The 25,446-nt window shown below is 44.4% G+C and overlaps 1 protein-coding gene across 5 annotated transcripts in view; it reads left to right on the top strand.

The window, feature by feature from the left end:
- Positions 1-25,446, top strand: part of zmiz1a (zinc finger, MIZ-type containing 1a) — a 265,059-nt gene that overhangs the window by 189,922 nt on the left and 49,691 nt on the right. For all 5 annotated transcript variants that reach the window (XM_042299071.1, XM_042299067.1, XM_042299068.1 and 2 more), the window contains exons 4-6: positions 7,601-7,718; positions 13,512-13,625; positions 19,589-19,694. In XM_042299071.1, coding sequence (XP_042155005.1) covers positions 7,650-7,718; positions 13,512-13,625; positions 19,589-19,694 — 289 coding nt within the window. In that variant the 5' untranslated portion in view covers positions 7,601-7,649. The remainder of the gene's footprint in view (positions 1-7,600; positions 7,719-13,511; positions 13,626-19,588; positions 19,695-25,446) is intronic.

The raw sequence follows: 25,446 nt of genomic DNA on the forward strand, positions 1-25,446 counted from the left end.
GGCCACCTGATGGCAATCTGAAAATAAACCTGTTTACATGGACACATCTGAGATCAGGCCACCTGATGGCAATCTGAAAATAAACCTGTTTACATGGACACATCTGAAATCAGGCCACCTGATGGCAATCTGTTTACATGGACACATCTGAAATCAGGCCACCTGATGGCAATCTGAAAATAAACCTGTTTACATGGACACATCTGAGATCAGGCCACCTGATGGCAATCTGAAAATAAACCTGTTTACATGGACACATCTGAAATCAGGCCACCTGATGGCAATCTGAAAATAAACCTGTTTACATGGACACATCTGAGATCAGGCCACCTGATGGCAATCTGAAAATAAACCTGTTTACATGGACACATCTGAAATCAGGCCACCTGATGGCAATCTGAAAATAAACCTGTTTACATGGACACATCTGAGATCAGGCCACCTGATGGCAATCTGAAAATAAACCTGTTTACATGGACACATCTGAAATCAGGCCACCTGATGGCAATCTGAAAATAAACCTGTTTACATGGACACATCTGAGATCAGGCCACCTGATGGCAATCTGAAAATAAACCTGTTTACATGGACATCTGAAATCAGGCCACCTGATGGCAATCTGTTTACATGGACACATCTGAAATCAGGCCACCTGATGGCAATCTGAAAATAAACCTGTTTACATGGACACATCTGAGATCAGGCCACCTGATGGCAATCTGAAAATAAACCTGTTTACATGGACACATCTGAGATCAGGCCACCTGATGGCAATCTGAAAATAAACCTGTTTACATGGACACATCTGAGATCAGGCCACCTGATGGCAATCTGAAAATAAACCTGTTTACATGGACACATCTGAGATCAGGCCACCTGATGGCAATCTGAAAATAAACCTGTTTACATGGACACATCTGAAATCAGGCCACCTGATGGCAATCTGAAAATAAACCTGTTTACATGGACACATCTGAGATCAGGCCACCTGATGGCAATCTGAAAATAAACCTGTTTACATGGACACATCTGAAATCAGGCCACCTGATGGCAATCTGTTTACATGGACACATCTGAGATCAGGCCACCTGATGGCAATCTGAAAATAAACCTGTTTACATGGACACATCTGAAATCAGGCCACCTGATGGCAATCTGAAAATAAACCTGTTTACATGGACACATCTGAAATCAGGCCACCTGATGGCAATCTGTTTACATGGACACATCTGAGATCAGGCCACCTGATGGCAATCTGAAAATAAACCTGTTTACATGGACACATCTGAGATCAGGCCACCTGATGGCAATCTGTTTACATGGACACATCTGAAATCAGGCCACCTGATGGCAATCTGAAAATAAACCTGTTTACATGGACACATCTGAAATCAGGCCACCTGATGGCAATCTGAAAATAAACCTTCTACCACAACAAAGATGTTATTTCTGGAAAGCATATTTGATTCTGATTTCGGACATATAAAGTTGGTATGTGAAAACTACCTTTAAGACACATGCATTCAGTTGTTCTGAACACACTTCCCTCACACTAAAGAGGGAGGCTCTCGGCTGGTGCTAGCACATACACAAATCAATTACACAGCTGGAACGTCGATTAAGGTGTTTACATGTCCTAATAATTTAAACCGTTGCCCAGACAACCAGGTGTTTAAATCGCCGTATGCTTACTTTGATTTTGACCTCACGCCAATTAAGATAAGCAGAGAAAGGTGTTTACATGACTATTTCATAATCTGTCTACTGCCATAATCAGTTCATATGGAATTATTACTGTGCATGTAAACGTACTGTTACAGTAGATTATGTTGTGTGTTTTGGATCATAAGGAATCACGGCTCTGATTTTTCCGTGTCTTGTCCAACATTTTCACATGTCCTCAGCAAGTGATGTCTCAAAACAATTGCAATACTTTTAATAGACAATATACTCCTTTGAGTGGGCTGTAAACTCCTTTGAGTGGGCTGTAAACTCCTTTGAGTGGGTTGTAAACTCCTTTGAGTGGACTATCTTCTCCTTTGAGTGGACTGTAAACTCCTTTGAGTGGACTATCTTCTCCTTTGAGTGGACTATCTTCTCCTTTGAGTGGACTATCTTCTCCTTTGAGTGGACTATCTTCTCCTTTGAGTGGACTATCTTCTCCTTTGAGTGGACTGTAAACTCCTTTGAGTGGGTTGTATTCTCCTTTGAGTGGGCTGTAAACTCCTTTGAGTGGACTATATTCTCCTTTGAGTGGACTATATTCTCCTTTGAGTGGGTTGTATTCTCCTTTGAGTGGGCTGTAAACTCCTTTGAGTGGAATATCTTCTCCTTTGAGTGGACTATATTCTCATTTGAGTGGGTTGTAAACTCCTTTGAGTGGTCTATATTCTCCTTTGAGTGGGTTGTAAACTCCTTTGAGTGGTCTATATTCTCCTTTGAGTGGGTTGTAAACTCCTTTGAGTGGTCTATATTCTCCTTTGAGTGGGCTGTAAACTCCTTTGAGTGGACTATATTCTCCTTTGAGTGGGCTGTAAACTCCTTTGAGTGGGTTGTATTCTCCTTTGAGTGGGCTGTAAACTCCTTTGAGTGGACTATATTCTCCTTTGAGTGGACTATATTCTCCTTTGAGTGGGTTGTATTCTCCTTTGAGTGGGCTGTAAACTCCTTTGAGTGGTCTATATTCTCCTTTGAGTGGGCTGTAAACTCCTTTGAGTGGGCTATATTCTCCTTTGAGTGGGCTGTAAACTCCTTTGAGTGGGCTGTAAACTCCTTTGAGTGGACTATCTTCTCCTTTGAGTGGGCTGTAAACTCCTTTGAGTGGGTTGTATTCTCCTTTGAGTGGGCTGTAAACTCCTTTGAGTGGACTATCTTCTCCTTTGAGTGGACTATCTTCTCCTTTGAGTGGTCTATATTCTCCTTTGAGTGGGTTGTAAACTCCTTTGAGTGGACTATCTTCTCCTTTGAGTGGACTGTAAACTCCTTTGAGTGGACTATCTTCTCCTTTGAGTGGACTGTAAACTCCTTTGAGTGGACTATCTTCTCCTTTGAGTGGACTGTAAACTCCTTTGAGTGGACTATCTTCTCCTTTGAGTGGACTATCTTCTCCTTTGAGTGGACTATATTCTCCTTTGAGTGGGTTGTAAACTCCTTTGAGTGGTCTATATTCTCCTTTGAGTGGGCTGTAAACTCCTTTGAGTGGGTTGTATTCTCCTTTGAGTGGGTTGTATTCTCCTTTGAGTGGGTTGTATTCTCCTTTGAGTGGGTTGTATTCTCCTTTGAGTGGGTTGTATTCTCCTTTGAGTGGGTTGTATTCTCCTTTGAGTGGACTGTATTCTCCTTTGAGTGGGTTGTATTCTCCTTTGAGTGGGCTGTATTCTCCTTTGAGTGGGTTGTATTCTCCTTTGAGTGGGCTGTATTCTCCTTTGAGTGGGCTGTATTCTCCTTTGAGTGGGCTGTATTCTCCTTTGAGTGGGCTGTATTCTCCTTTGAGTGGGTTGTATTCTCCTTTGAGTGGGTTGTATTCTCCTTTGAGTGGGTTGTATTCTCCTTTGAGTGGGTTGTATTCTCCTTTGAGTGGGTTGTATTCTCCTTTGAGTGGACTGTATTCTCCTGTGAGTGGGCTATATTCTCCTTTGAGTGGGCTATATTCTCATTTGAGTGGGCTATATTCTCCTTTGAGTGGGCTATATTCTCCTTGGGGGGGGCTATATTCTCATTTGAGTGGGCTATATTCTCCTTTGAGTGGGCTATATTCTCCTTTGAGTGGGTTGTATTCTCCTTTGAGTGGACTATATTCCAGGTAATTCTACTCCTATAATCCCTAATCTCCTAGTATTAGTAATACATGCACTGTTTTACCTCAGATAAGTGTCCCCTTGAAGTTTTACCTTGGAGCTTAATGAAAGTGCTTCATTACAACTCTATTACTGTCTGTCTGTCTGTCTGTCTGTCTGTCTGTCTGTCTGTCTGTCTGTCTGTCTGTCTGTCTGTCTGTCTGTCTGTCTGTCTGTCTGTCTGTCTGTCTGTCTGTCTGTCTGTCTGTCTGTCTGTCTGTCTGTCTGTGTCCCTCCCTCCCTCCCTCCCCCTCCCTCCCTCCCTCCCTCCCTCCCTCCCTCCCTCCCTCCCTCCCTCCCTCCCTCCCTCCCTCCCTCCCTCCCTCCCTCCCTCCCTCCCTCCCTCCCTCCCTCCCTCCCTCCCTCCCTCCCTCCCTCCCTCCCTCCCAAGCCTTGAATGCAATCAAATCCAGTCCACAAAGCTCCTGAGCTGAGCAACATCTCTTCTCCCTCTCTTTCCCTCCTTCACTTTCTCTCCCTCTCTTTTCCTCCATCCTGCTACTCTCACCTTCTCTTCCACCCTTTTCCTTTCTTCCCCCATCCTATCTTTCTTAGTCTAGTCTTTACATTCCATATCCCTTCTCTCTCTCCCCCTCTCCTACTCCCCTCTCCACCCATTCCTTTCTGCTTTTCAGCATGGTATCATAAACATAAGCCTTTATCAGCTCTGAGCAGGGCTGTAGAACCCTGGCTACCCCAGTGCATCATGGGGGGTTGTTTCGCAGTGTTCTTTGTTTGGAGGAATTTGTAGCTGTGATGGAGATAAACGTGGCATGATGGAGGAATGAGGGAATGAGGAGTGACTGATTTACCACCACTACACCTATTAATCCATCGTCTTCTCCCTCTGAGCCACCCCGCCACATCAATTACAGAGGTAGAGAGGGAGGACGGGGGAGAGGTAGTGAGAAAGTGTGAGAGGGGAGAAATAGTGAGATCGAGGGGAAAGGTAGAGTGAAGGAGAGCGAGAGGGATGGAGATAACGGAGGGAATGAGGGAGAAAAAGAGACACAGAGAGAAAGAGGCTGTACTATCTGCTGTGAGGAGTAGCTGTACTAGTCAATCAGAGGGGCAGACAGTATTGATAACCTTAAACAGGAGGTGTGCTGCTGCCTGTCTGTCTTTTTACTGGGAGATAATGCGTAGGGTGACGTCACCCAGGGCTTTGTGGGGGACCTCTCCCCCCTGAGCGATGTGTAATTGGGGCCAGGATTTTGTAGGATGAGCTGTTCACGTAGGTGATAGCCAACAGCAACATTATTTTTGTTAGATTATGTTCACGTAGGTGATGATCATCATCATTAACGTTGTTGTTTTCAACATAACTGGATTGCAGTGAAACGTAAATCCAGTAATCAAGTAGCTACTTAGCGCATTTTAGATTTGGTTCTGGGTTCCAAAATTACTTACAGTTGAAGTCGGAAGTTTACATAAACCGTAGCCAAATACATTTAAACTCAGTTTCACAATTCCTGATATTTAATCCTAGTAACAATTCCCTGTCCTAGGTCAGTTAAGATCACCACTTTATTTTAAGAATGTGAAATGTCAGAATAATAGTAGAGAGAATGATTTCTTTCAGCTTTTATTTCTGTCATCACATTCCCAGTGGGTCAGAAGTTAACATACACTCAATTAGTATTTGGTAGCATTGCCTTTAAATTGTTTAACTTGGGTCAAATGTTTCAGGTAGCCTCCCACAAGCTTCCCACAATAAGTTGGGTGAATTTTGGCCCATTCCTCCTGCCAGAGCTGGTGTAACTGAGTCGGGTATGTAGGCTCCTTGCTCACACACACACTTTTTCAGTTCTGCCCACAAATTTTCTATAGGATTGAGTTCAGGGCTTTGTGATGGCCACTCCAATACCTTGACTTTGTTTTCCTTAAGCCATTTTGCCACAACTTTGGAAGTATGCTTGGGGTCATTGTCCATTTGGAAGACCCATTTGCAACCAAGCTTTAACTTCCTGACAAATGTCTTGAGACGTTGCTTCAATATATCCATATAATTTTCCTCCCTCATGATGCCATCTATTTTGTGAAGTGCACCAGTCCCCCCTGCAGCAAAACACCTCCACAACATGATGCTGCCACCCCCGTGCTTCACGGTTGGGATGGTGTTCTTCGGCTTGCAAGCCTCCCCCTTTTTCCTCCAAACATAACAGTGGTCATAATGGCCAAACAGTTCTATTTTTGTTTCATCAGACCAGAGGACATTTCTCCAAAAAGTAGGATCTTTGTCCCCATGTGCAGTTGCAATCCGTAGTCTGGCTTTTTTATGGTGGTTTTGGAGCAGTGGCTTCTTCCTTGCTGAGCGGCTTTTCAGGTTATGTCGATATAGGACTCGTTTTTACTGTGGATATAGATACTTTTGTACCTGTTTCCTCCAGCATCTTCACAAGGTCCTTTGCTGTTGTTCTGGGATTGATTTGCACTTTCCGCACCAAAGTACGTTCATCTCTATGAGACAGAACGCGTCTCCTTCCTGAGTGGTATGACGGCTGCTTGGTCCCATGTTGTTTATACTTGCGTACTATCGTTTGTACAGATGAACGTGGTACCTTCAGGGGTTTGGAAATTGCTCCCAAGGATGAACCAGACTTGTGGGGGTCTACAATTTTTTTCTGGGGTCTTGGCTGATTTATTTTGATTTTTCAATGATGTCAAGCAAAGAGGCACTGAGTTTGAAGGTGAGGACTTGAAATACATCCAAAGGTTCACCTCCAATTGACTCAAATGATGTCAATTAGCCTATCAGAAGCTTCTAAAGGCATGACATTTTCTGGAATTTGCCAAGCCGTTTTAAGGCACAGTCAATTTAGTGTATGTAAACTTCTGACCCACTGGAATTGTGATACAGTGAATTATAAGTTAAATAATTTGTCTCTTAACAATTTTGGGAAAAATGACTTGTGTCATGCACAAAGTAGATGTCCTAACCGACTTGCCAAAACTATAGTTTGTTAACAAGAAATTTGTGGAGTGGTTGGTAAACAAGTTTTAATGATTCCAACCTACAGTGTATGTAAACTTCCGACTTCAACTGTATGGACTAACAATGTTATGTATATCTCTGTCTCAAGACCTGTCCTAACCAGGCTGTATCTGTCTGTCCTTCCCTGTAAAGAACCTGTCCTAACCAAGCTGTATCTGTCTCTGTCCCTGTAAATAACCTGTCCTAACCAGGCTGTATCTCTCTTTCCCTGTAAAAAACCTGTCCTAACCAAGCTGTATCTGTCTCTTTCCCTGTAAAAAACCTGTCCTAACCAAGCTGTATCTGTCTCTTTCCCTGTAAAGAACCTGTCCTAACCAAGCTGTATCTGTCTCTTTCCCTGTAAAAAACCTGTCCTAACCAAGCTGTATCTGTCTCTTTCCCTGTAAAGAACCTGTCCTAACCAAGCTGTATCTGTTTCTTTCCCTGTAAAAAACCTGTCATAACCAAGCTGTATCTGTCTCTTTCCCTGTAAAGAACCTGTCCTAACCAAGCTGTATCTCTCTTTCCCTGTAAAAACCTGTCCTAACCAAGCTGTATCTGTCTCTTTCCCTGTAAAAAACCTGTCCTAACCAAGCTGTATCTGTCTCTTTCCCTGTAAAGAACCTGTCCTAACCAAGCTGTATCTGTCTCTTTCCCTGTAAAAAACCTGTCCTAACCAAGCTGTATCTGTCTCTTTCCCTGTAAAGAACCTGTCCTAACCAAGCTGTATCTGTCTCTTTCCCTGTAAAAAACCTGTCCTAACCAAGCTGTATCTTTCTTTGTCTTCCAGAGTGTTGATGGCGTCACGTTAGGCTAGAGGACAGGAAGCAGTCATCAAGATGAACGCGTTGCCGTCAATGGATCGGCACATCCAGCAGACCAACGACAGGCTGCTGTGTATCAAACAGGTAAGAAACACATATCTGTAAATGCACAGAGGGCCTTAATGTCTTAAATGAAAGGTGATTTGTAGATCAGTGAGATCGAACAGGGTGCCGTGTATCAAACAAGTGAGACAATAGCAACTAGCAAAACCAAGGTCATGTGTTCAGATCCTGGGTTCAGATCCTGGGTTCAGATCCTGGAAGAATCAAATTCCCACATTGTATGTATATTATTGTCTAAGTTTTGGCATGTTAAGTGGCATTGGCAGATCTTTTGAAAAGAAGGTTTGCTTGGATCCAAGGTGGTTGTTACAGTACAGTAGATGTCTGCACAGCCCCTTGCTCTGTTCATGAGACTCCTCCAGCCTACAGCTGCTCTTTCCACACACCATACCGCCTTATATGGCAATCTCTACCCATTAGCTACAGACCAGGTTGCACTGGGGCAGAGAGAGGGAGAGACGGAGAGAGAGGGATGCCCTGTTAAGTGCAAGAGACTCTCTAACTTCTAACTGTACTTCCACATACTCTTCAGTTGATCTCTGTCCTTTAGTCTCTTCAACTCCTCCCTTCTACTCCTTCTCTGATTCACTGACATCTTGTTCTGTAATAGATAGCGCTGCACTGAGACCTAAGAGCAAGTGAGTACAGATGTCTGCCCGCATGCTGCCAGTGGGTTATTGTTCTGGTTTGGGGTCCTGGCAGAGGGCCAGTGGGCTGAGCTGTTTTCTACTCAGGCAGGTATGAACAGCCTGATCCCCAGACAGGCCAGGGTAAACACGGACATTCAGTTGAGGACCAGGAGGCTTTGATGTCTGTCTGCCTGTGAGGCTGCCGACACCTCTGCCGACACCTCTCTCTCTCTCTCTCTCTCTCTCTCATTTTCTCTCTCTCTCTCTCTCTCTCTCTCTCTCTCTCTCTCTCCCTCCCTCTTTTCTCTCTCCCTCCCTCTCTCTCTCCCTCTCTTCTCTCTCTCTCTCTCTCCCTCTTTTCTCCCTCCCTCTTTTCTCTCTCTCTCTTTTCTCTCTCTCTCTCTCTCTCCCTCTCTTCTCTCCCTCTTTTCTCTCTCTCTCTCTCCCTTTTTTCTCCCTCTTTTCTCTCTCTCCCTCTCTCTCTCTCTCTCTCTCTCTCTCTCTCCCTCCCTCTTTTCTCTCTCTCTCTCTCTTTTCTCTCTCTCTCTCTTTTCTCTCTCTCTCTCTCTCTCTCTCCCTCCCTCTTTTCTCTCTCTCTCTCTCTTTTCTCTCTCTCTCTCTTTTCTCTCTCTCCCTCTCCCTCTCCCTCTCTCTCACCAATTCAGATGGCTTTATTGGCAAGGGGAAACAAAATGTTTACATTGCCAAAGCAAGTGAAATAGATAATAAACAAAAGTGAAATTAACAATAAAAACATTACACTCACAGAAGTTTCAGAGGGATAGAGACATTTCAAATGTCATATTACGATGTGCAAATAGTTAAAGTACAAAGGGGAAAATAAATCAACATAAATATGGGTCTCTCTCCCTCCCTCCTACAACCCAACACAGTGGCTGCTTTCCCCATCTGTTGTCTACTGCCTGTTTGCTCCTTGTCTCCCTTGAGCTGTTCTTGTTAGATGGGCTAGTGACTAACTCTCTCGCCTATTTTCTCTCTATTTTGTTCCACCAAATCACTATCAAGTTAACTAGCTATCGTGTCCCTTCAGATCAGCAAACACTCAAAGGTTAGGAGCTAATGGAAAGAGTGAGGGGCTTTCTTTGTCCCAGTGAAAATGTAGACAGACAGTCTTCTCGGTGGCAGCTATTATCCCCCTCACCCTGGAGATGTAGGCTATACGACTCACATCAACCAGCAATAATGTCATTTTCCCACTCATCCAGCCATATCCCCTCCCTCCTTCTCCATCTCCCCTTTCTCTCTCTCATCTCTCGGTCTCCCTCATCTCTCCATCTCAATCATTTCTCTCTCATAGTCCACAGCTGCGTCCACAATCACCCATCTCCACATCACAAAAGACCAACTATTGAAGGCTCATCTCCTTCACACCTTTCAGAGCTCATGATATAGCTGTCTGTTCTCACGGCTTTCCTCGCTTGGCGGACAGTCAGGTACAGACAGACAGGCTGAAAGACACAGACTGAGAGACAGACAGACAGACAGAAAGACACAGACTGAGAGACAGACAGAGAGAGAGACAGACAGACAGACTGTCAGGTACAGACAGACAGACTGAAAGACAGACAGACAGACAGACAGACAGTCAGGCACAGACAGACAGACAGAGAGACAGACAGACAGACAGACAGACAGACAGACAGACAGACAGACAGACAGACAGACAGACAGACAGACAGTCAGGCACAGACAGACAGACTGAAAGACAGAAAGAGAGAGAGACAGACAGACTGAAAGAGAGAGAGACAGACAGACAGACAGACAGACAGACAGACAGACAGACAGACAGACAGACAGACAGACAGACAGTCAGGCACAGACAGACAGACTGAAAGACAGAAAGAGGAGAGACAGACAGACTGAAAGACAGAGAGAGAGACAGACAGACAGACAGACAGACAGACAGACAGTCAGACAGACAGACAGACAGACAGACAGACAGACAGACAGGGAGACAGGGAGAGAGAGAGACAGACAGACAGACAGACAGACAGACAGACAGACAGACAGAGAGACTGACAGAGAGACTGACAGACAGAGAGACTGACAGACAGACAGACTGACTGACTGAAAGACAGACTGACTGAAAGACAGAGAGACAGACAGACAGACAGAGAGACACACAGACAGACAGACTGAAAGAGAGAGAGACAGACAGACAGACACAGACAAAAAGAGAGAGACACAGACAGACAGACAGACTGAAAGACACAGACTGAGTGACAGAAAGAGAGAGAGACAGACTGACAGACAGAGAGAGAGAGACAGACAGACAGACAGAGAGAGAGAGAGAGAGAGACAGACACAGAGAGAGACTGACAGACAGAGAGACTGACAGACAGACTGACTGACTGAAAGACAGACTGACTGAAAGACAGAGAGACAGACAGACAGACAGACTGAAAGAGAGAGAGACAGACAGACACAGACAGAAAGAGAGAGACACAGACAGACAGACAGACAGACAGACAGACAGACAGACAGACAGACAGACAGACAGACAGACAGACAGACAGACAGACTGAAAGACACAGACTGAGTGACAGAAAGAGAGAGAGACAGACAGACTGACTGACAGACAGACAGACAGACAGACAGACAGACAGACAGACAGACAGACAGACAGACAGACAGACAGAAAGACACAGACTGAGTGACAGAAAGAGAGAGAGACAGACAGACATACAGAGAGAGACAGACACAGAGAGAGACAGACAGACAGAGAGACACAGACAGAAAGACACAGACAGAAAGACAGAGACCGAAAGACCAAAAGACACAGACAGAAAGGCACGGACCGACAGAGACACAGAGACGGACCGACAGAGACACAGAGACAGACAGACAGAGACAGAAAGGCACGGACCGAGAGAGATGGACCGACAGAGACACAGAGATGGACCGACAGAGACACAGAGACGGACCGACAGAGACACAGAGACGGACCGACAGAGACACAGAGACGGACCGACAGAGACACAGAGACGGATGGACGGACGGACGGAGACACAGACAGACAGACAGACACAGACAGACAGAAAGACACAGACAGAGAGAGACAGACAGAGAGAGACAGAAAGACCAAAAGAACAGACAGGCAGACCAAAAGACACCGACAGACACAGACACAGACCAAAAGACACAGACCAAAAGACCAAAAGACACAGACCAAAAGACACAGACCAAAAGACCAAAAGACACAGACCAAAAGACACAGACCCAAAAGACACAGACCAAAAGACCAAAAGACACAGACCAAAACACCAAAAGACACAGACCAAAAGACCAAAAGACACAGACCAAAAGACCAAAAGACACAGACCAAAAGACCAAAAGACACAGACCAAAAGACACAGACCAAAAGACCAAAAGACACAGACCAAAAGACACAGACCAAAAGACCAAAAGACACAGACCAAAAGACACAGACCAAAAGACACAGACCAAAAGACAGACAGACACATAAACACACTCACGTTCAAGCACACGCACACACTCACACACATACACACACACTCTCATAGGAGCTCTATTGTCAGACTGAGCTTAATCCTCTCTTTCAGACCCTCACCTCGGCTGCCCTGTAAAGACAAGACCTCTAACTGTGTGTGTGTGTCTCTCCTCTGCAAGGACACACAGAAAAAGACGCTTCAGAATAATAAATGCTTTTAAGTGGGGCTCAATCTCCTCGGCTAGAACAAGCCACAGAGTCATTAACCTACTGAGCTGTGGAGAGGGAGAGAGGGAGAGAGAAGGAGAGGGAAGAGAGAGAAGGAGAGACGTTGAGAAAGAGAAAAGTAGAAGGAGAAAGACAGAGTTGGAGAGGGAGAAAGAGAGGAGAGGTAGGGATGGAGAGGGAGAGAGGGGGGAGAGGGAGAAAGAGAGGAGAGGTAGGGATGGAGAGGGAGAGAGGGGGGGAGAGGGAGAAAGAGCAGAGGAGGCCTAGTTTAATACCCGTCATTGTCCTCTTCAAGGCTGAGTAGTCTTCAGACAGAGGGAGAGAACAGAATAAACTGTTTCGTACCTCAATGAGAGGGAAGAGGGAAAGTAAATGTCTGCACACACAAAGCTCCGCTGCTCAAGCCTTAGAAATTGTTAGCATAGGTCAGTAACTTATGATCAATGACGGTCTCTTTTAGACCTTTAGCAGGTCAGGGGTCAGGAGAAGAGGCTGAAAAGAGAAGGGGTTTATACCTTCAGCAGGTCAGGGGTCAGGAGAATAGGCTGAGAAGAGAAAGGGTTTATGCCTTGTATGTCTGCATGACCATGTAAGGACCCTCGCTCCTTCCCGGCAATGCCCACTCAGGCTCTGCTGCATTGTGGGTATATAACCTATACCCTATTCAACAATACATCAAGGTCTGCTGGTAACGCCCTCACACTCACCCACTTAATCCTCTCCCCTATTCTCATCCTCCTCTCTTCATCCATCTCTCCTGACCCTCCTCTCTTCATCCATCTCTCCTGACCCTCCTCTCTTTATCCATCTCTCCTGACCCTCCTCTCTTTATCCATCTCTCCTGACCCTCCTCTCTTCATCCATCTCTCCTGACCCTCCTCTCTTCATCCATCTCTCCTGACCCTCCTCTCTTCATCCATCTCTCCTGACCCTCCTCTCTTTATCCATCTCTCCTGACCCTCCTCTCTTCATCCATCTCTCCTGACCCTCCTCTCTTCATCCATCTCTCCTGACCCTCCTCTCTTTATCCATCTCTCCTGACCCTCCTCTCTTCATCCATCTCTCCTGACCCTCCTCTCTTCATCCATCTCTCCTGACCCTCCTCTCTTTATCCATCTCTCCTGACCCTCCTCTCTTCATCCATCTCTCCTGACCCTCCTCTCTTCATCCATCTCTCCTGACCCTCCTCTCTTCTTCCATCTCTTCTGACCCTCCTCTCTTTATCCATCTCTCCTGACCCTCCTCTCTTCATCCATCTCTCCTGACCCTCCTCTCTTTATCCATCTCTCCTGACCCTCCTCTCTTTATCCATCTCTCCTGACCCTCCTCTCTTTATCCATCTCTCCTGACCCTCCTCTTTTCATCCATCTCTCCTCCTAAAATAGCCCCCTGTCTACATAATGATGACAAAACATCATGATATGGTTTCAGATATATTTAGTGAGATATTTCAAACAGCCAGTTTGTCTCTCGTTTTTCCGACAGCACTTACAGAACCCGGCCAACTTCCACACCGCAGCGACAGAGCTGCTGGACTGGTGCGGAGACCCCCGAGCCTTCCAGAGACCTTTCGAACAAAGCCTCATGGGATGCCTAACGGTAAGAAGACCCTGGCTGACCGTCTCAGCCAATCACAGTTCTCCATTACATCTAAGAGCCAATTACAGCCCTCCATTTGCCGTGTCAACCAATCACAGCCCTCAGTCATGGTTACCGTTACTGTTAGCAACGGTGAAGTTAGGCAGCTGCTCGGCCGTCAGGGGCCAGTGACAGAGGTTAAAGCTGCAGTCACGCTTCACTGTCTGTGCACACACACGCGTGTACACACACACGCACATCGTAGTCAGTGACCCCTGGCCGACCTCTCCTGTTCTACAGCCTCTTCTTATTGATCTGGGCAGCAGGCCAGAGTCCTACAAATCTGCTGCAGGTGTGGGAGAACACACACGCACAAACGCATGGCTGCATGCACACAAATTGAGAGAGACATTTTTTTCTCCGAATGTTGTCTCTAGGGATAGCATCTGTAGGCCTAGTGTGTGTAGTGTCAATGTTCATCTGTAAGTCAGTATTAAAGCTTCTTAATGGTTATGATAAAAAGACTACCATATAGAATGTACCCCCCTCTGAGTCCTCTAATAGTATGGGGTCTGTACTAGAGGTCGACCGATTATGATTTTTCAACGCCGATACCGATTATTGGAGGTCCCCAAAAAAAAACCGATACCGATTAATCGGTAATTTTTGTACATTTACTTGTAATAATGACAATAATGACAATTACAACAATACTGAATGAACACATGTTCAATTTGGTTTAAATAAGGCAAAAGTGTTGGAGAAGAAAGTAAAAGTGCAATATGTGCTATGTAACAAAGCTAACGTTTCAGTTCCTTGCTCAGAACATGAGAACATATGAAAGCTGGTGGTTCCTTTTAACATGAGTCTTCAATATTCCCAGGTTAGAAGTGTTAGGTTGTAGTTATTATAGGACTATTTCCCTCTATACCATTTGTATTTCATTAACCTTTGACTATTGGATGTTCTTATTGTCACTTTAGTATTGCCAGTGTAACAGTATAGCTTCCGTCCCTCTCCTCGCTCCTCCCTGGGCTCGAACCAGCAACACAACGACAACAGCCACCATCGAAGCAGCGTTACCCATGCAGAGCAAGGGGAACAACCACTCCAAAGCTCAGAGCGAGTGATGTTTGAAACGCTATTAGCGCGCGCTAACTAGCTAGCCATTTCACTTCGGTTACACCAGCCTCATCTCGGGAGTTGATAGGCTTGAAGTCATAAACAGCGCAATGCTTGACGCTCAGAGCTGCTGGTAAAACGCACAAAAGTGCTGTTTGAATGAATGCTTACGCACCTGCTTCTGCCTACCCACCGCTCAGTCAGATACTTCGATACTTGTATGCTTGTATGCTCAGTCAGATTATATGCAATGCAGGACACGCTAGATAATATCTAGTAATATCATCAACCATGTGTAATTAACTAGTGATTATGATTATGATTATGATTGTTTTTTATAAGATAAATTTAATGCTAGCTAGCAACTTACCTTGGCTTACTGCATTCGTGTAACAGGCAGTCTCCTTGTGGACTGCAACGAGAGAGAGGCAGGTCGTTATTGCGTTGGACAAGTTAACTGTAAGGTTGCAAGATTGGTTCCCCCGAGCTGACAAGGTGAAAATCAGTCGTTCTGCCCCTGAACAAGGCAGTTAACCCACCGTTCAGGGCGTCATTGAAAATAAGAATGTGTTCTTAACTGACTTACCTAGTTAAATAAAGGTATATAAAAAAAATCAACATCGGCGCCCAAAAATACCGATTTCCGATTGTTATGAAAACTTGAAATCGGCCCTAATTAATCGGCCATTCTGATTTATCGGTCGACCTCTAGTCTGTACCTTGTCTGAGTCCTCTAATAGCATGGGGTCTGTACCTCCTCTGAGTCCTCTAATAGCATGGGGTCTGTACCTCCTCTGAGTCCTCTAATAGTATGGGCTCTGTTCATATATATATTTTTTTAATCAAATAAAAGATGATGCCTTGTGTTACAGTGGCATTGCTTACAGCCTACTACTGTACTGGCTGTGGTTTTGTCTTGTCTGTGATTGTTACCTCATATAATAGATATATTGGACGGTTAAAAAGAGAGAGAATCTCTAGACCACCTAGTTTGAAGCTAGTCATGTCTATGTCAGCAGAGAGAGACAGTGGATGAGTGAATACTTGGACAATACACACACTCATCCTATTGTGTGCAAATTCCACAGATGCACACACACACTTCCTGTTTGATGTCTCTTTCACTCATTGAAAAATCACCTCCACTCTAAACATGACTCAGTAGTCTAGGTTGACTAGATGATTAAGGTTAGCAAATATATGCAGAACGTTGATAAAATCAATCTCCCTGAACACATCTTAGGACAGTGGTTTACTAGGACAGTGGTTTACTAGGACAGTGGTTTACTAGGACAGTGGTGAGGCGGAAGCAGTCTTACAACAAAATCTGTGAGGAAACTAAATATTCCGATAAGACTGTAGTTTATAACAGATGCTCAAACAAGGTTCCTGCCAATCTTTTAATTTCCTGTGTGTGTGTGGTGTGCGTGTGTATGTAAAATCACCTCCACTCTAAACATGACTCAGTAGTCTATATGTTGACTAGATGATTATATGTATATAAATATATGCAGAACTTTGATAAAATCAATCTATATGTATATATATGTGTGTGTGGTGTGCGTGTGTATATACTAGGATAAATGTGTGTTTATATAGGACAGTGGTGATGTATAAGCAGTCTTACAACAAAATCTGTGAGGAAACTAAATATTCCGATAAGACTGTAGTTTATAACAGATGCTCAAACAAGGTTCCTGCCAATCTTTTAATTTCCTGTGTGTGTGTGGTGTGCGTGTGTATATATATATATATATATATATATATGTGTGTGTATATATATGTATATATGTGTATATATATATATATGTATATATATATGTGTGTGTGGTGTGCGTGTGTATATATATATATAAATGTGTGTGTGTATATATATATATATATATATATATATATATATATATATATATATATAATATGTATATATATATATATATATATATATATATATATATATATATATATATATATATATATATATATATATATATAAATATTCCGATAAGACTGTAGTTTTTAACAGATGCTCAAACAATGTTCCTGCCGATCTTTTAATTTCCTGTGCGTGTGTGGTGTGCGTGTGTATGTGTATATATGTGTGTGTGTGTGTGTGTGTATATATATAAATGTGTGTGTGTCTGTTTTTTTTATTTTTTAAATAAATAAAATCTCATTCTGGGAACCCAGAGCCAAATATCATATTATTTAATAGCAGAACATCAGTGTTACAAGGTTAGTGGGACACCATCATGTCCCAGTTTAGTGGGCATAAGATAACAGTTTAGTGGGCATAAGATAACAGTTTTGTGGGCATAAGATAACAGTTTAGTGGGCATAAGATAACAGTTTAGTGGGTATAAGATAACAGTTTAAAATAAGATAACAGTTTAGTGGGAAAGATAACAGTTTTAGGGTATAAGATAACAGTTTAGTATTAACAATTTAATAGATAACAGTTTAACATCAGTTTAGTGGGTAAAAGATAACAGTTTAGTGGGCATAAGATAACAGTTTAGTGGGCATAAGATAACAGTTTAGTGGGTATAAGATAACAGTTTAGTGGGCATAAGATAACAGTTTAGTGGGTATAAGATAACAGTTTAGTGGGCATAAGATAACAGTTTAGTGGGCATAAGATAACAATTTAGTGGGTATAAGATAACAGTTTAGTGGGCATAAGATAACAGTTTAGTGGGTATAAGATAACAGTTTAGTGGGCATAAGATAACAGTTTAGTGGGCATAAGATAACAGTTTAGTGGGTATAAGATAACAGTTTATTGGGCATAAGATAACAGTTTAGTGGGTATAAGATAACAGTTTAGTGGGCATAAGATAACAGTTTAGTGGGTATAAGATAACAGTTTAGTGGGTTTTAGATAACAGTTTAGTGGGCATAAGATAACAGTTTGGAGATTCAGAGAACTATGTATTGTGCTTTCATGATAAATGTCAGACACTAAAATATTGTACTGAAGCTGACTGTAAACTTCTGAAATATGCACATAGAGATATCCAAAAACCAACCTACTTTACTCTTCTCTACAGTATACACTGTCTGAGTTCACAGGAGAGGAGACAAGGCTGTCAATGAGAGAGAAATATATGATATATTTCTATTATATATTTTATATTCCTCAGTACTGATGGTCTGTAGCCCTAAGACTACAGGGAATAGTTCCGTCTGTATAGTTAGGTCTGCTTCCTGCTACTGCCCATGGGGAGGGAGTGTGTGTGTGTGCATGTGTGTGTGTGTGTGTGCGTGCGCGTGTGTGTGTGCGAGCGCATGCGTGTCTATGCTCGTTTATTCATTCTTGCACATATGCCTATTATTGCTAGTCAAGGGAGTACTGTACTAATATTGATCAATACCCCACTTGGAATGAAATATCAACACCACTTAAATACTGGCCTGTTTCATTGCTGTTGTTAATGATTTTGCATATATTATTTATTCCTGTAGAATCTAGATAGATATATTTCATTGGACTGCTTTAGAAAGTAAAGACTTCTCCAAATTGCCTTTTATATAACTAGTGTCTTCAGAGATATTTCCTGCATAAGTAGAGAGCAGGAAATTGGAGAAGTTGGTCACTAAGGCAACCATGGCTAGCATTTAGAAGTGAGTTTGAAAATGGTACAGTTCCCTTTAGAGTGCACTGAATATGTTGATAAATACTTCCTGAGTTGATAATGCTGTGTTGACTCACTGAGTAGGGGAGTGTTCTGGTTACTGCTGGGGACAGCAGAAAGCCTTGCAGTTAGTCAGTAACCGAAAGGTTGCTAGTTCGAATCCCTGAGCCAACAAGTTGAACAAATCTGCCGATGTGCCCTTGTGCAAGGCATAATGGCTGACCCTGGCCGTAACCTCACTCTCCGAGGGTGTCTCAGGGGGAGTTGGGATATACAAAAAAACACATTTCCAATTCACACATGAGTATAATACACACCTGTACATGTGTGAAATAGTACAACTATTAACACCACCACCATGTTGTTATTATGACTTGATTTTTCTCTTCTGTTCTCACCTCTTTTTTTCCCTTCCCTCCCTTCCTCCATTCAACTCCTCCTCCCTCCCTTCCTCCTCCCTTCCCTCCCTTCCTCCATTCAACTCCTCCTCCCTCCCTTCCTCCTCCCTTCCCTCCCTTCCTCCATTCAACTCCTCCTCCCTCCCTCTCCTCCTCCCTTCCCTCCCTTCCTCCATTCAACTCCTCCCCCTCCCCTCTCCTCCTCCCTACCCTCCCTTCCTCCATTCAACTCCTCCCTCCCTTCCTCCATTCAACTTCCTCCATTCAACTCCTCCCTTCCTCCATTCCTCCTCCCTTCCTCCATTCCTCTCCTCCTCCTCCCTCTCCTCCTCCTCCATTCAACTCCTCCTCCCTCCCTCTCCTCCTCCCTCCCCTCCCTCCTCCCCCCTCCCTCTCCTCCTCCCTACCCTCCCTTCCTCCATTCAACTCCTCCTCCCTACCCTCCCTTCCTCCCTCCCTCTCCTCCTCCCTTCCCTCCCTTCATTCAACTCCTCCTCCCTACCCTCCCTTCCTCCATTCAACTCCTCCTCCCTTCCCTCCCTTCCTCCATTCCTCTCCTCCCTCTCTCTCCTCCTCCCTACCCTCCCTGCTCTTTCCCTCCCTCACTCCTCTCTTTTTCCCTTCTTCCCTCCCTCACTCCCCTCTCTTTCCCTCCATACCTCCCTCCCGCCCTACCTCCTCTCTCTCTCTCTCTCTCTCTCTCTCTCCCTCCCTTCATCCCTACCTCTCTCCCCCTCCATCCCTACCTCTCCCTCCCATCTCTCTCCCTCTCCCTCCCTCCCTCCCCTACCTTCCCTCCCTCCCTCCCATCTCTCTCCCTCCCTCTCTCTAGGTGGTGAGTCGTGTGGCAGCCCAACAAGGCTTTGACCTGGACCTAGGCTACAGGCTGCTGGCTGTTTGTGCTGCTAACAGAGACAAATTCACGCCCAAGTCTGCAGGTAAGAGACACCATCATCACTGACTAAATACCAGGGAACTACCAAGGTCATGTTCATTAGGGCACACAACAGAAAATGAACATGAGCATTTCTTACTGGACAAATCCAGGTAGTCCCGTCCTGTTGCATTTTGTTTTCTTCCGCTTGGTGCCAAATGAACACCACCCAGGTGAAACAGGATTGTAAAATAAATTGTTACCCATCTCATGATGAAGTGCAGGCTAGGAACATAGGACATAACTACTGTTGAACTCCACTGCGCAATGTTTGAACATTTCCGGAGGCCGTTTTGTGTGTGGTGTTCTCAGTATTAGTTGATAACGTTGATTGTTGTCGCTAGAAGATTATCTGATCACATCCTGGTTACAGACATGGAATGCATCCCGAATGACACCCTATGGGCCCTGGTCAAAACCAGCCCACTATATAGGGTGCCTTTTGGAACACAGCCATGGTCATGTTTCAGGGCTTCTGTGGTTTTCTTCATTTCTGTCTTCTGTTGAGAAGAGCTGTCCCGATGATAGGCAGTCTCACAGTAAATAGTCAACTCAACCATCTCTGCACATACACACACATACACACACATAGACATTCACACACACACACACACATACACACACATACACACAGACATTCACACACATACACACACATAGACATTCACACACATACACACACATAGACATTCACACACACACACACACACATACACACAGACATTCACACACATACACACACATAGACATTCACACACACACATACACACACATACACACAGACATTCACACACATACACACACATAGACATTCACACACACACACACATACACACACATACACACAGACATTCACACACATACACACACATAGACATTCACACACATGCGCACACACATACATACACACACATATAGACATTCACACACACTCGCACACACACACACGCATACATACACACAACACACACACACACTACAGTAATGCTGTTCTCAGACACTTTGACTTTCAAATCCAATTCCTCCGATCCATACCACACTGTATTCCAGAGTGTCCATTTGTCTGAGTGAAATCTGGACAGGCAGGGGCAAGGGAGGGAGAGCGATGGATGGATCGATGGTTGGAGGTAGAGGGGTGTGGAGAAACGCCTGACAAAGCCACACCAGGTCAGAATAAAGATAAAGGGGTGTTTGAAAGAACTTTGAGTAACCATGGTTACCTTGAACGTTTTTGTGGTTCTAATGGAATGGCTTGTTTTTGTGGTAAATATTTGGGAGTTTATTTCCAGTATGTTGGAACCAATATACAACAGAATTACTTTTCCCATTTCATCTCTCATTCGCCTCTGTGCTCATCCTTAGAGAGCGTTTTCAAAAACAACTGTTTCTCCTGTAAGTCATCTAGAAAAAGTACCTTTCCTTTGTGGTTGATCCTCCTGTTAGAAGGACCCAAACAGACAGACAGACAGACAGACGTTAGTTTATATGGACAGGCCTGTTCCTTCCCCTGAATCTGTATTGATGGTCAAATGTGATTGTCGTCCTGGGCTCAGGTTGGACTGTGTGGTCTATAGTTAGAATCATCTCCCAGCCTTCTGATCTAATAAAGAGAGTCTGGCCTTGGCCTTGACCTGGGCCCGATGTGTCCCAAATGGCACCCTATTCCCTATGGCCCAGGTCAAAAGAACTGGACTAAGGGAAGATGGTGCCATTTGGGACGCAGACTGAGAATGGGTTTCAGAGGAAGGAAAGCTTAGAACTGATGGAGACAAATGGAAAATATACTGAAGGGAATTATACATGGGAGATGAAGGGAGAGAGGAAGGGAGAGAGGGAGTGTGTGGATGTGAGTCCCATGTGTGGCAGATGGGACTCAGACTGGTCCCACTCAGCCAGCCAGCATCCATCTTACCTCGGGACGCAAGGACGTCTGTCTGAGGAACCAGACAGGAGGGAAACAGACGCAGTAAAAACACACAGACACTCTTAAGGTGACTATGTGAGGCTGGAAGAGAGGATGCACCAGCCCGACCTGTATGTGTGTCTCCGCCCGCATTAAGTGCAGCCCCAAAACAATCCCCTGACAGCCAGGCTGGCAATATAGGGCCCCACATCTGACACATGAGAGCCCAGACAGAGAGCAAGAGTCTTGGATCAACTCTGGCCGTCTCTGGGGAGGGGAGGGCCAGCCTGGTTCTCCATTCCCCAGCTCCACTCTGTAGGCTGATCAATGACAGGACGGTTACTACAGAAGAGATGTTCAAAGAAATTGTCTGCACACTTATAGGTCAAGTATTAATGCAAATGCCAGATATTTAACATTTGACAAATGTTAACTTTACCTCTATTTGTAATGGCTGTATTATGCTGCAGGAAACCTAGGGGTCTGCATGTTTTACCATGCAATACACTTCAGCAGAGATTTGGATTGCAATTTAAATTGCTTTCAGTGTGAGATTGCCTTATTGTAGCCCACCTAGAAAAAACTAGCTAGCAGTCTGAAATGCAAGATCCTCCTACAGTTAACCACTAGCTGGTGCTATGACAGCATTATTATCTGCAGTTAGCCATTAGCTGTTAGCCTCTAGCAGTTGCTGTACCGTGGATTACCTAGCTGTAGCTAGCCTTTAGTCATTGCTGTGGATTACCTAGCTGTAGCTAGCCTTTAGTCATTGCTGTGGATTACCTAGCTGTAGCTAGCCTTTAGTCATTGGTGTGGATTACCTAGCTGTAGCTAGCCTTTAGTCATTGCTGTGGATTACCTAGCTGTAGCTAGCCTTTAGTCATTGCTGTGGATTACCTAGCTGTAGCCCTTTAGTCATTGCTGTGGATTACCTAGCTGTAGCTAGCCTTTAGTCATTGCTGTGGATTACCTAGCTGTAGCTTTTACATTGCTGTGCTGCTGTAGCTAGCCTTTAGTCATTGGTGTGGATTACCTAGCTGTAGCTAGCCTTTAGTCATTGCTGTGGATTACCTAGCTGTAGCTAGCCTTTAGTCATTGCTGTGGATTACCTAGCTGTAGCTAGCCTTTAGTCATTGGTATGGATTACCTAGCTGTAGCTAGCCTTTAGTCATTGGTATGGATTACCTAGCTGTAGCTAGCCTTTAGTCATTGGTATGGATTACCTAGCTGTAGCTAGCCTTTAGTCATTGGTATGGATTACCTAGCTGTAGCTAGCCTTTAGTCATTGGTATGGATTACCTAGCTGTAGCTAGCCTTTAGTCATTGCTGTGGATTACCTAGCTGTAGCTAGCCTTTAGTCATTGGTATGGATTACCTAGCTGTAGCTAGCCTTTAGTCATTGGTATGGATTACCTAGCTGTAGCTAGCCTTTAGTCATTGGTATGGATTACCTAGCTGTAGCTAGCCTTTAGTCATTGGTATGGATTACCTAGCTGTAGCTAGCCTTTAGTCATTGGTATGGATTACCTAGCTGTAGCTAGCCTTTAATCATTGCTGTGGATTACCTGCAGACTGTTTAGGGTGCGCTTAGCAACGTCCCTGATAATTGTTACAAAGACCAGAGCTAACCCTAATCCCATTCCTCACATCTGACTGACTCATTTGCTAGCTAGCTATAGTTTCCCTCAGACGGGCCTACAAAGGGAAGTGGATAGACCGAAGGCACAGAGCATCATCTAGGTTTTGTACAGTGCTGACCAGTGGATATTTAGGGTTACCAAACTGGTTCTTGGTTCCTATCTGGTGGCAGCAGTCAGTCAATCATTCACCTCTATTATATTTGGTCCACCTTTCCCTGAAGCTGTCTCTGTGACATTCAATAAATACAACAGTGTCCCTCAAAATGACAGCGCCCACAGACATTCTTACCTCTCGCTCGTAATCCTCACTGCTTACACATTTGGGTGTAGAAACATTTCAGACAGCTACTTTTCTGAATTCCTGAGAGGGGCGAGTTTGGAGTTCATTTCAAGGTGTGACCGAGGAGGATTGTGTTTTTTAAAATGCTTTATGTCTGACTTCTTTCAACAAGTCTTGGCATAACATGTAGGCTGGTGACTACCAGCCTATTACAGTACAGCAGAATGTCAACAGTTGTGTGATTGTTGGTAGAGGTTACTAAAGGTCATAAAAAGATGCAGGATCTTGTTTCTTCTTATTCCCCTTAAATTAAATAAAGAAAACCATACAAATAATACAAAGTTATTGATATTGACAACACTGTTTTGCAAGAGAGTAGTATTTGATTGATATCACTCATTCAGGGATTGAATTTGAATAGACTACATGACCTTATTCACATCGCTACCACAACAAACTGTCTCATGGGTTTTAGGGGAAGTAGTAGACTATATGGAGAGAGCAGGAGACTGCATGACAAAGACAAGTGTGCAGCCAAAGTTTCAGTCACTGCATACAGTAGCTTGAGTTTGCAATCTGCAGCCAAGTTAGCAAAGAACAGCAGTGCTACATATTGCTACTTACTTTTACCCTCTAACAAATGTGACACTACTCAGAGATATATCTACACATATAGCTGAGTGACTGTATAAAGCACTGAAGTGAGAGAGAGCAGAGCTCTCCTCCGGTTTCTCTCTCTACTGCTTGTCACAAATATATCACCGTCGTCTCTACGCTGGCTGCCATATTGGGGTCTGATTTGTCTCAGTTTTGTGTCAGCACTGAACCACTGACACACTAGTGAAATAGAGGGTTGGGAAAATATATAACTTGGGACAAGGGAGAGACTGTTGTCCAGGCTGTATTGGTTTTAAGTGGATGGGTGAGGGTGTAACTCTCCTAGAGAGGTAGAGCGAGTGTACATGAACTTGGTTGTGAAATAGGGGGAAAGGGAGAGAGATTTAGCTGGTTTGGAGTGGAAAGGGAGAAGGGAGAAGAGTGTTAGGAAGTTGGAACGGGACAGAGAGAGAGTTGGCCAGGGTTCTGTGTTAGTTGGGAGAGTCCCTTCACTGACGCCCCCCACTCTGGTCTCAGACGTAAAGAATGTTAGGCAGGCCAGGCAGGGCTGTGGAATGCTGACAGCACTGAGTAAATCAACATAGCATGTTCACTGGGCAATCTGCTGTCGCACGTCAGGGACAGCAACCAATCCAGCCTGTCATCAGTGGCAGATCGCGTCCAGTGTGAGGCAGGCAGTAACTCACACACAACACACATTCTGTGTAAACGCACACAAATACACTGTATATACAAAGGTATGTGGACACCCCTTCAAATGAGTGGATTTAGCTACTTCAGCCAGACCCGTTACTGACAGGTGTATAAAATCGCACATAAAAATCGTCTGTCCTCGGTTACAACACTCACTACCGAGTTCCAAACTGCCTCTGGAAGCAACGTCAGCACAGGAACTGTTTGTTGGGAGCTTCATGAAATGGGTTTCCATGGCCGAGCAGCCGCACACAAGCCTAAGATCACCATGCGCAACGCCAAGCATCGCCTGGAGTGATGTTAAGCTTTCCTCCATTGGACTCTTTAGTGGTGGAAACACGTTCTCTAGAGTGATGAATCACACTTCACCATCTGGCAGTATGACGGACGAATATGGGTTTGGTGGATTCCAGGAGAACGCTACCTTCCCCAATGCATAGTGCTAACTGTAACGTTTGGTGGAGGAAGATTAATGGTCTGGAGCTGTTTTTCATGGTTCGGGACACTACAGCATACGATGACATTCTAGAATGACATTCTGTTCCTTCCAACTTTGTGGAAACATTTTGGGGAAGGCCCCTTCCTGTTTCAGCATGACAATGCCCCTGTACACAAAGTGACG

This window comes from Oncorhynchus tshawytscha, linkage group LG16 (assembly GCF_018296145.1).
Source record: "Oncorhynchus tshawytscha isolate Ot180627B linkage group LG16, Otsh_v2.0, whole genome shotgun sequence".
In the NCBI taxonomy this organism is placed as follows: Eukaryota; Metazoa; Chordata; class Actinopteri; order Salmoniformes; family Salmonidae; genus Oncorhynchus; species Oncorhynchus tshawytscha.